General features: G+C 37.6%; 1 protein-coding gene across 3 annotated transcripts in view; it reads right to left on the bottom strand.

Annotated features, from left to right (window-relative positions):
* Nucleotides 1–5,332: 5,332 nt before the first annotated feature.
* Nucleotides 5,333–13,115, bottom strand: part of Exn (Ephexin) — a 371,388-nt gene continuing 363,605 nt past the window's right edge. For all 3 annotated transcript variants that reach the window (XM_069321871.1, XM_069321870.1, XM_045725751.2), the window contains one exon: nt 5,333–6,523. In XM_069321871.1, coding sequence (XP_069177972.1) covers nt 6,267–6,523 — 257 coding nt within the window. In that variant the 3' untranslated portion in view covers nt 5,333–6,266. The remainder of the gene's footprint in view (nt 6,524–13,115) is intronic.

The raw sequence follows: 13,115 nt of genomic DNA, 5'->3' as shown, positions 1-13,115 counted from the left end.
ACACCACACTTGTGTAGCACTTGGGTATCAGGCATTCTGCTGGTGCTCATCCACCATACTTTCCCACAGATAAGCCTTTATACAGCCTTTCATGTTTTGCTTATTTTGTATTTCTAACAAAGTTGTTCTCTCCAGAGTGCCACTGTAAGCACCAAAGAGCTATTGAGGTGCCTTTGTGGAAATTAGTATTAAGTGGATGAAATGCACTTTCCTGCAATGTACTCGGTGACTTCCCATCCCTGTCTTGCCTTTTCCCCTCTCATTTTTTTTTACAAGTGGAGGGCTGAGGCCCCCCGGTGGCAGGGGTAAACCATTTCTTGGTAAGTTAGGGCTAAATTTATCACCCACTGCCAATATGTATTCCTACATTTAAGCTTTTATTTTCTTTCCATCTATAGTTATTTTGTCTGAATTCCTAGTTAGATTTTCCTTAGATTTGAACGATATCTGTTTTCCAAGCTCCACTCAGGTCCTTGAGAGAGGTGTCATTCTAGTCCTGGCTCTTGGTTGGTCTATGTGGGTCTCAAAAGGCCTGACACACAGTCCTAAGGCTTAGTGGAACTAGCACATAACCACTTGGGAGATACTGAGGGCCTCTCAGAAAAGGGCATTTCATTACACTCATTGTGTAATTTTTAATTTTAACCAAGAATTAACTTAGCAATATGGCCTAACTTAAATATGTATATTATTTGTTAATTTTGTCCAGTTTAGGTAAAACTATGCCTAATACAATTGGTAAATGAGGTCAATGATAATATAGAAATTTCATTATGTTCAGACTAGTGTCTTGCAGAGGTAAGAAAAAATAGGCCAAATTAAACTGGTTGTTCATCAAAATTGCTTTGGCTACTAGGCTAATAGTAGCACTTCTGGCAATTAGGTTATGTATGTATATTTGTGTGTGTAATTAATATATAATATATGGTTTGTCTAACTCAATAATTCAGATCTCTAATTTCTTTGTACGTTTGTCCAACTCGAGATATATATATATAATATATATATATATAATATATATATATATATATATATATATTATACACACAAAATACATACAAGTTATAATTTGTCATGTCACATGAGGTAGTACACATTAGAGTACTGAAATATCAAGTGTAGTATTTGAATGATTTTTTTTCTACTACCCCACAATCATTCCCATTGTCTTCATGGAGGATACCAGTAGTGTATTAGTATAACTACTGATAATGTTAGCAAACTTATGATAATATTCATATAGGAAACAAATGATTTGCTGTTCACCACAATAAAAATTACTTTATATGAATTTGTGTTTTTTTTTAATTGAAACCATAATTTTAGATGCAACTAGATGCTATATACAGTGATATCAGACCTCTATTTTCCTTACATTACAATATAGTGTATAAGTGTAATATAACATAACACTTATCAGGGTTAAAGTCAATTGTCGTAGTATCATAATGTTGCATTTAGCAGGGTTGAAGGCTATTATTGTCACAACATTGCATTTAGCAGGGTTGAAGTCTATTGTAGTCATCAAAACATGGCATTTAGCAGGGTTGAAGTCTAATGTAGTCATAACATTACATTTAGCAGGGTTGAAGTCTAATGTAGTCATAACATTACATTTAGCAGGGTTGAAGTCTATTATCTTCATATCATATAACATTGCATTTAGCAGGGCTGAAGTGTTTTGTTTTCATAGCATAACAGATGACGAGTGTGGGTGTGTATTCAATCCATTTGCTCACTTTATATGTTTAATTTGTATTTATTTTTATCATAATTAACCAGTCTTTTAAAAAGAGACATATTTGTGAAAACTTTGTCAAAACTGAACACCATAAAATTCACGTTTTCTGTGCATCGGCTTCAATAGATTAGTTGGGTTTCTTGGATTCATTTGTTTCTGGTTAGGCAAAAGAATTGCATTTTTTTACGACATATCAAATGAAGACCAAAAGCAAGTAGTTAACTTATTTGTTTCTACAGGATCAAGGAAGCGATTATATTGACTCTAGATCTAATTTCATACCTGCAGTTTATTTCACACACACCAAAATAAAAATATCCCAAAATATACCGATATTTACTTCGATTTATACTTCGGTATAAAAAGTCGTAATTTGAAACTCCAAATACGTGCAATCACCATGAGTTCCGCTTAAAAATTCATGCTTCACTAGTCAAGTAGTGGGATTTACTTACAAACACCATAACGTTGCATTTAGCAGGGTTGAAGCCTGTTGCGAAATATCATAATGTTGCCTTTAGCAGGGTTAAAGTCTGTTGTACAAATACTGTACCACAATGTTGCATTTAACAGGGATGAAGTCTGTTATGCCAGTCACCCAGCAAATTGTTTCAGTTGTGGAGGAGCTCACACTGCCATCTCCATGCCGTTTCCATGCCTGCCGTTTCGTCAAGTACGACTTGACGAAATTAAGAAAATGGTAACTGCCAAACCAACAACCAATCGGCAGGCGAGCTTCAATATCCAGGCTTTGTCATTCACAGTGCTTCCCAACGCTTCTGCTACCACACCAGGCCAGGATCCTTGCCCCTTCTGGGGACCCAGCACTCAGCCAATAGCAGTCCAGTCAGCCAATCAGCGACCTTGGCCGCCACCACTCTCATCCCGGTCCTGATCAGTGTAGCCGTGAAGATGGCAGGGACAGACGTTGCCAATTACGTGAGAGTACTGAACATGCTGCTTGCCCAGAGCAACTTACCTACGATGCCGGTCCCAGCCGACCTATTTCAACCTCAAAACCCTGCTTCAACACAAAACACTATTTACCAAACAAATCAACTATTTACACTATTTACCAAATGACCCACTATTTACCAAACAAATCAACTTCTCTGAATCCAAAGAAAACCCGGAAGGAACTCTGATACTAAGTTGGAGTTAGGAGCATTTATAGGAAAGTTCACCACACCAAACCAATATCTCCGGGCAAAAAACTAACTCTTAGAACACCCCGGTTCACCATCACCATCGAAAATACGCCTCCTTCAAGCCAGACAGAAGACCTCATCTGAACCAGGTCAACTCTTCACTGCCTTGCTACTAGCCTCATGCTCTTAAGAAGATCTCAAACCCAAAGCCAAGAACAAAAACGTGCCAACCCGCGGTGGAGAGGCCACCGAACTTTCCAGCCTCCTCTCTCCATATCCAGATCCTCTTCCAAGAATTTCCCCTCCCCATCCTTTTCAAGCTCTTTAGACATCACAACGAAAAAGAGAAGTCTGTTGTCCAAATACCATAATGTTGTATTTAGCAGGGTTGAGGTCTGTTGTCAAAATACCATAACGTTGCACTTAGTGGGGGTGAAGTCTATTTTTGAAATACCATAATGTTGCTTTTAGCAGGGTTGAGGCCTCTTGTCCAAATACCATAATGTTGCACTTAGCACCGTTGAAGTCTGTTGATTAAATGTTGCATTTAACAGGATTGAAGTCTGTTGGTCAAATATCATAATGTTGCATTTAGCAGGGTTGATGTCTGACACCAAATACCAAAACATTGCATTTAACAGGGTTGAAGTCTGTTGGTTAAACATTGCATTTAACAGGGTTGAAGTCAGTTGTCCAAATACCATAACATTGCATTTAGCAGGGTTGAAGTCTATTGTCCAAGTACAATAATGTTGCATTTAGGAGGGTTGAAGTCCTGTTATCCAAGTACAATAATGTTGCATTTAACAGGGTTGAAGTCTGTTTTGCAAATACCATAACACAGCATTTAGTAGGGTTGAAGTGTGTTGTCAAAAAAACCAGAACATTGCATTTATCAGGGTTGAAGTCTTTGTTGTCCAATTTGTTTTGTTTAATTATCAGGGAAAAGTGCCAAGCCATTACGACTTCATAGCACTTTGAAGGGTCAGGATAAGGATTTGGGATGAGATGGGGGGGAGGGGAATGGTGCCCAACTTCTTGGATGGTCAGGGATCAAATGCTGACCTGCATGAAGCGAGACCGTCATTCTACCATCCAGTCAAAGTGGCTGTTGTCCAAATACCACAATGTTGCATTTAGCAGGGTTGAAGTCTGTTGCAAAATATCCTAACGTTACATTTAGTAGGGTTGAAGTCAGTTGTCCAAATATCATAACGATGCAGTTAGCAGGGTTGTCGAAAAAGCCAGAGCTAACAGTAAAAAATTGAGAACCCAGTTCGGTCGCGACCGACACCGGATCCGCCACAATAGAACCACAGAGGTGAAGGACTGGCGAGACATCTGAAAAACTTACCCGCTACCTTGTGGATTTTCTTCCAGAGGAGTTACCTAAAATGAACTTGCAGACATTGCAACTAAGTAGGCCAATTGTTCTTCTCTGATGTCCCTAAAGAAATTGCTTGCAATTCTGCAATTCATTAATTCTGCAATCCACAACTGTTGGCAGGATCATTGGTCAAGCACTACAGGTAACAAACTGTATCAGCTACACATGCTTAACTCATGGGCTGAAATACAATCGGTTCATCATTAGAACAAAGCACTACTTTTTGTCCAAACTGCATTCAGTCATGTACCTCTTTATATATAGAATGTACCAACTTTTCCAAGATTAACAAAGTTTGTTTTGCTTTCCTAATGTCCCTCCAGGTCGCTTGAATGCGTGGTGAATCCTTCAATGTCACTCACTGTATATCCTTTCATTCTCATATTGGCATCCTGCGTGATATTTAGGGCATTTTGAATATCCTGTGACAGTGCAGTCTTCCTGGTTTGGGATCTTTTATGCAATTACTTATGTGAGATAACATAAGAGTATAGTTATTGACCAGAAATGTGTATTCATGATAGGGGCTGGTTCTATTCTCATTCTGAGAAAGAAATTACATAAAGGTAATGTGGCAATATATAGGAGACACATTGGTGAGTGTCAATATGAGTACTCTGTTGAGTAATTGTTGTTTAGACTGTAGTGGGGAGAGTCAAGGCCAGTACAGAACCTCACTGTACATCACTGGTAAAGATGATTAAGACAGGATGAGCAAGTAGGGGTAAAGCTTGATGATCTTGCAGATGGGGGCAGGGGGAGGGTCCATATCAGTAGTAGTTAAGAAAACTGCTTGTTCTCAAGCACATCATAAAGGTGCCTGAGAAAATTAAATTCCTTGGTGCCAAAAGGTGAATTTTTGCAGGATTGATTTAGACAATGCACTTTGAAATATGAAAGGAGCAGATGGAGATACTGGAAGAGGTTCCTTTAAGAGGTTATTGATTATCCATAATGAAGAGGATGGCCCAAGAGAATGTGGTTGCATAATCCAAAAATCCTACAGTAATGTATAACAAATATTACAAATGTGAAAATAAAATGCACACAAGAATATGAAATTATAAAGAAAACTTGTAATTTAATAAAGATAAACATTATATACATCAAACGTGCATCTGATACTCCTATCAGATAAATATGTACACTTTCAAATACTGCATTTTAATGAACATTATATTCAATAATCTTATGTACAATACAGTAGCCAATTTATTAAATATTCTTCATTACTATTCACAACAACTTGTGAATTATATCCAGACAACAACTGGACACTGTTCCCTCATGACATTGATCTAACACTTTCTTCTCCATTATATTCCTATTCTAAACAAGCAATTAGCCGCTATAACAAATTCATTCACTTTGTTTTACAAATGATAATGAATGTAATGACCTTTATGTAATGGCTGATTGTTACATTAGAGAATAGTATATACTATATCAAAATCAATAATACATTGACAGGTTTATCAAACATCCTCTTTACCTGCCAAAATTCTAAAGCCATTTTCTTCTTCATTCTCATACTACATGAAACACTACTGAACACATTCAACTGTTAATACTGTCTGTTGGGCCTACACTTTTCAGTATTTTAAATCACTTGTATTGTTAGAGGCAGCTGATGTATGTAGAAAATAGCATCATTTCTTCAGTGCTTCAGCATAAATACACCACACACCATCAGTCATTATTGCACAATTTTTATATCTTCAAATTTCAAACAAATTACTGTATTCTTTATACATACAAAACTTGATGTACAAGTTTCTCACATACTGTACAATCTGCAAGTTGCCGTTCTTGGATTTTAACAATCCCGTATGTTTTTAATTACAGTATTCACTTTACAAATAAGCACAAATAGGACTGCCACTCAATGGTTTCTACTACTGTATATTTTATGTTGCTCACAAAATATTTAGGCGAGTGTTCATTTTCACCAAAATAGTATTTTCCATCTAATACATAAAATGTGCTGTGATTAGCTAATTACTTGAGCTTGAGATGATATCACTTCCTTTATTGTCAGAGTTCTTCTTCTGTCTTTCTTTTTCTCCTCTTTATCATAACGTTCTTTCTCTTTCTTTAACTCGTCCAGCAAAGACCCAGATATAGCAAGAAGACGGTATCTTTGACGAAGGTTACGTGCTCTGACGTGAGTGGAAGAAATCTCTACAGTAAAGCTTCCTGGGAACCATCCTCTCTCTTGATCTCTGATCCTTTCTCCTTGGTACCAACCTATTCAAAATACAAGTGTATCATTAATGTTATCAATTTTTAAGAATACATGTTCAGTATTATACTGCACAGTACTTTACCTTTCAAAAATTATTATTTCTGACCCATCACTTATTTTTAGACGACATGGAGTTAGTTTGAAAAGTACAGTACTTTTCTTGCAGGTTAAATCTATATGAAAATGTCTATGTAGTGTAATGTTAACATGAGGTAAAAGTTTCGAACACTTAAACCCATCCCTTGCTATGTAGATGTCAATCAAAATCTTTTAATCCTTAACTTTTTCAGCCTAACTTGTCAATTTTGTTTAAAACAACTATTATAATGCTCTTCAGAAGGAAATGTTCACATTAGAGAAATTACCATAAAGTCACCCGGTTATAGTTACACGAAGAAGAAACTACTGTTTAGGAACCAAGAGGATTTCCCTTCATATATATATATATATTTTTTTAACCATAATTGTGCATCAATACATGCATTTTCATTCCACACAAATAATGGCCTGGGCCTTAACATTTTGCCCAGCCCGGCGCGCGCCGCCCAGCACACCACAAGATAAGCAGAGGGTTTTGCGTGAGCGCGCACCCGCACTAAAATGTGTATACTCTTTTCAGTTTTCTCACCTTAATTTTCATGCTATGCTGTTCATCTTGGTATCAAATTGTTTACAAACTTCTTTAAGGGAGTATATGTATACGAGGTCAAAAAGCCTGGCGTGGCAAAAACCCACAGCAAATCCGAAAATTGAACGAGCGTTACTCGAGAGCACCCACCCCACACTCAAATGAATATACTGTACTGTACTGTACTCTTTTCAGTTTCCTCACCTCAATTTTCGTTCTATGTTGTTCATTTTGGTATCAAATTGTTTGCAATAAACTTCTCTAAAAGAATATATGCATGCAAGGTCAAATGGCTCTGTGAGCCACCCGCATAAAACACCAAAATTGGCCGAGCGTTACCTCGTGAGCGTGCACCCACACTTGAATGTTTATGCCATTTTCAGTGTTCTTACCTCAATTTCTGTGCTACGTCGTTCATTTTGGTGTCAAATTGCTCGCAATAGAATGTTCTAAAGGAATATATGCTTATAAGGTCAAATCGTCCAGTGTCACATGCAGCACACCTCGAAGTTAGGCCGAGTTTTACCTATGAGCGCACACTCACCACCCGCACTCAAAATATTTACACTTTCCAGTTTTTCACCTCAATTTTCGTGCTTCTTCGTTCATTCTGGTAACAAATTGTTTGCAATCAAAAGGTGCACATTTCAAAACTAGTCATATAATGATCGGCAAAAAAAAAAAAAAATGGATTTTTAAAGAATACAGTACAGTATTTTAATTTTGGACTCGCCGTGCATCCTCCCCCAGTGAATATACGTATTCGTATACGGACACATTATGAGTTATCAGCCAGACAAAGTGTTAATTAATAATTTAGTGGTAATCTCCTACATGATTCTGGGAGGCCTCACTGGGACTAGTGTACCATACTGGTGTTCTGGCCTTGGTGTGACCATTCATATACTGGACTTGTTACAGCATATGAAAGGATATTTCCACCTTGGAGGTGTATATCTCCACCCCTCCCTCTCTTTTGGAGAATGGCTGGGGCTCACATTCGGTCCCCTCCTGTGGCCATTGTGTTCTTATTTGTTTGCCCTTGCCATCTACATTTTCTCTAGTTCTCCAAGGGGCTTGTTGAGGAGTTTTCTACATCTTGTGATACGTGATCGTGCTGCAGGAGCACCACAACAACCTAAAGCCTCAACTACCTCAAGAGATGAACCAGCACTTTGCCCAATACTATAAGTTACTTACTCCTCATTCTTCCATCTACTGCTATATAATCTTAATGATTTATGTTAATTTTTACTCCTAATAATCATCAATGTACTGTAGCTGGAAGGCATGGACGAAACATTTGGGCATGTTTTCTTACACCCTATGTCTTGGGCATGTTTTCTTACACCCTATGTCTTGGGCATGTTTTCTTACACCCTATGTCTCTTCACCTAACAACAAATAGATATCTAGGGGTAAGGCAAATGCTGTACTCGCCTACTTGTGCTTGAAGATGTCGAGCTTTAACTCTTTGGTTCCGCCTCTCAACTGTCAATATACTGGTGAACAGGTTCCTGAGCTTATCGAGCTCTATCATATCTACATTTGAAACTGTGTATGGAGTCACATCACTTACTAGTGCATTCCATTTATTAACTACTCTGACACTGAAAAAATTATTTCTAATGTCTCTGTGCTCATTTGGGTACTCTGTTTCCACCCGTGTCCTCTTGTGCAAGTACAGTACCACCCAAGTTAAATAATATCCTTATCTACCCTGTCAATTCCCTGAGAATTTTGTATGTGGTGATTATGTCTCCCCGAACTTTTCTGTCTTCCAGCGATGTGAGGTACAATTCACACAGCCTTTCCTCATAACTCATAGTTCTGGAACTTGTCTAGCAGCATACCTTTAAACCTTCTCCAACTTCGTCTTGTGCTTGACAAGGTAAGGGTTCCATGCAGGAGTGGTCTTTCATATGTGGTATACAAGATTCTAAATGATTCCTTACACTAGTTTCTAAAGGCAGTTTTGATCTTAGCCAGCCTCACATACACAGCTAATGATATTCTTTCGATGTGGCCTTCTGGAGACAGGCTCAGTGTGATATCAACTCCTAGATCTTTCTCTGTCCGTTTCGTGGAGGACTTTGTCTCCCATTCGGTACCCTTTGTTTGGCCTCTTGTTTCCTTCACCTAGTTCCATTACCTGACATTTACTTGGGTTGAACTTTCCTTCAGTTTATCTAGATCATCTTGTAGCCTCTTAACCCTCCTCGTAATTTTTGCATCGGCAAACATTGAGAGGAATTAGTCTATACCCCCCTGGAAGATCATTTACGTACATCAGAAACAGGATAGGTCCAAGGACTGAACCCTGTGGGACTCCACTGATGACACCTCACCACTCTGAGACGATTTATTGTCTATTGTGTAATACACAATGCACTTGTGTATTGCATCCTATGGAAAGGTTAAACACTGCCCTAGGGAAATCTTGATTAGCCTAAGAGGCTTCATTTTTCCCTGCAATTAAAACTATTATGTTTGTAGACAATGAGTCACAAAAATGTAGCTGAAGATTGATAACCAAACCCCAACTTAGAGGGTGGAGAAGCAACGACTTTTCGGCTCACCCTGGACTATTACACGACTTCATAATGGTCCCGGACAGACCAAAACGTCATTGCTTATCCATCTACGAGTTATGGTGTGGTCACCATACGTTTGTGTGCGCGCTGCCTACAAGAGTTTAAGAAAATAATGTTAGCCTGTTTTGGTTAAGTAGGTAACCCAAACATTCGTCTGCATGTGGTGAGATGATACCACATGCATAATAATGTTACTTTATTTCATGCCTAATAAGACAACCACAACCATTTGACCAGAAATACTAATAACCAGAAAGTTAGAAGTTATATAATCTTAGAAGACCAGTATTCCACATTTGATTGAATTCGATGACAAATCAACAGAAAATGTCAACATTCATTTTCAGATGTTACAAAATAAAAAGGAACCATCAATTGATTCTAAAACAAAATTAGTTTTTTCTTACAGTAGTATTGGGTTCTCAATTTTTGTTTTTGTCTAAAGGTAATGAGCATGCCAATTACTGTATTGTACAATACAAATGAGAACATGGGTAAAGATATACTTTTTATAATAAAACAGTGCATGTAGAGGTGCAGTAATGTATAAAATGCTGTCACTGGTAAAGGGACAACACTATGTTAACGCTAACAAAAGGCTTTCGACAGAGTTCCACATAAGAGGTTGTTCTGGAAACTGGAACATATTGGAGTAGTGGCAGGTAGGCTTCTAACACGGATGAAAAATTTTCTGACAGAAAAATGAGGGCAGTAATCAGAGGCAATGTATCGGACTGGAGAAATGTCACTAGGAGTCCCACAGGGTTCAATTGTTGCACCGGTAATGTTTATTGTCTACATAAACGATCTACCAGATGGAATACAGAATTATATGAACATACTTGCTAAAGATACTAAGATAATAGGGAAGATAAAAAACTTAAGATGATTGACATGCCCTTCTAGAAGACCTGGACAAAATAAGTGTATGGCATACCACTTGGCAAATGGAATTTAATGTGAACAAATGCCATGTTATGGAATGTGGAATAGGAGAACAGATCCCCCCCCCCCCACCAACCTATAAATTATGTGAGAAATCTTTAATGAATTCTAATAAGGAGAGAGATCTAGGGGTGGTTCTAGATAGAAAACTATCACCTGAATACCACAAAGAACATTGTGAGAGGAGCCGATGCTACACTTTCTAACTTCGGAATTGCTTTTAAATACTGTACATGTATGGCGAAAAACTAAAGAAATTGTTCATGACTTGTTTGACCAAAGCTGGAATATGCAGCGGTTGTATGGTGCCCATATCTTAATACCTTTTGGCGGATGAGGACAGATATTGCATCCATAAATAATTTTACGGATGTCCGGTGAGAATGCATGTTGTGTCCAAAATTAAAATATTTGTTAAAATAATTAAAAAATAATGAAAATAAAATATTTCAAAATTAAAATATTTCCATTTTTGGCCCGATCTTTATGGGACTAGTTTTAAAATGCGCACATTTATACCAAAATGAACAACATACCCCGAGAATTGAGGTCAGAACACTGGAAAGAGTATAAATACTTGTGAGATGATGAGCGTTCAAAATTAAAATATTAAAAATTCCATTTATGGTTTGATTATTATGGGACTAGTTCTAAAATGTGCGCCTTTCGACTGCGAACAATTTTAGTCCAAGTTGAACGACGTAGCATGAAAATTGCTACGGTGGGTGGTGGGTGCACGCTCACGGGTAAAACTCTGCCGAACTTGGGAGTGTGCTGCAGGTGGCGCGCTGGCCCATTTGCTCATATATGCATGTATCCCTTTAGAGAATTCTATTGCGAACAGTTTAATACCAAAATAAACAACGTAGCATGAAAATTGAGGTGAGAAAACTGAAAAAGATTATACACATTTTAGTGTGGGTGTTGCAGGTGAGAGAATGGGTGGTCGCTCACGGGTAATGCTCGGTCAATTTTCGGGTTTCCTGCAGGTGGCATGCTGGGCTTTTTTACCTTTTATGCATATATTCCTTTAGAGAATTATATTGCGAACTATTTGATAACAAAATGAACAATATAGCACGAAAATTAAGGTGAGAAAACTTTAAAGAGTATACACATTTTAGTGTGGGTGCACGTTCACGGGAAACACCATGCGACCTTGGGGTGGGGTGGGGCGCACATGCTGTGCCAAAGTGTTAAGCAGCACATCAACAAACTGGAAAAGATGCAAAGACATGCAACTAAATGTCTCCCAGAACTGAAGGACAAGAGCTATGAGGAGAAGCAAAGAGGCATTAAATATGCCAAAATTAGAAGATAGAAAAAAAAAAAAAAAGGAGGCGATATGATCACTATGTATGTACAAAATAGTAACATGAATCGATAAAATTGATAGGGGAGAATTTTCGAGACCTGGAACTTCAAGAACAAGAGGTCACATTTAAACTTAAACAAAGCTGCCGAAGAAATATAAGAAAATTCACTTTCGCAAACAGAGTGGTAGACAGTTGGAACAAATTAGGTGAGAAGGTGGAGGCCAAAGCTGTCGGTAATTTCAAAGCATTATATGACAGTGTTGAAAGATAGGACACTACAAGCGTAACTCTCATCCTGTAACTACGCTTAGGTAATTACTAATTTTGAGCATCAGAAGCCACTCTTGACTGTTAGGCCTCCACTGTTCTTGGGTAGTGGTTACCCAATGTAAATACATATGTAAAAATTATGTAACTGGCCTATGTAAAAACTCTGAACTAAATGTAAACCAACTTGATATACAGTACTGTACTTCTCATACAATTGCGGTGTATTCAACAATTTGATTTATTATGTTCTCAAAACTGAGAAAGCTGCAGTGACAACATGCAGTAAGCCAATTAGGCAATTTGCATACTTTTCCATTAGCATACTGGACATGTATTCATGCATTTTAATTCTAAGACAAAAGTAATATTTTGGCGACATTCCAATCAACACAATTTGCATGTAAATGCTTAACAACTGAACACACATTTTTATAAAGCAAATCTAGACAAAAATACTTTAAATTCTAGAATAGAGTTAATTTAACCTTGACAGTTCAAACATTTACAGTAATGCTAAAATAAATAACAAACATTAATACTATTATAACATTTATCTGAAGTTGGAAGCAGATACAGAATTTCTTTAGCATGAGGGTTGTGAAGAGAATGTCCCAGGAAGAAGTTATTGCAGGGAAAGTCCACAGAGTTTGAGACCACAATCTAATAATAAATGCTAAGGAAGTGATGACACACATGCTTGTAAGTGCTGTATACCTCTCAAACTGTAAAGTCTACATTGAGGAACATTACATTCATGCTCATATTACTGTTGATCAAATTAACCAGTGTTTACAATGTTATATACAGTACTGAATATGTTGGAGGAATACTACTGAACCAT

Source organism: Procambarus clarkii, chromosome 10 (assembly GCF_040958095.1).
Source record: "Procambarus clarkii isolate CNS0578487 chromosome 10, FALCON_Pclarkii_2.0, whole genome shotgun sequence".
Classification (NCBI taxonomy): Eukaryota; Metazoa; Arthropoda; class Malacostraca; order Decapoda; family Cambaridae; genus Procambarus; species Procambarus clarkii.
This window is presented reverse-complemented; position numbering and strand designations above follow the sequence as displayed.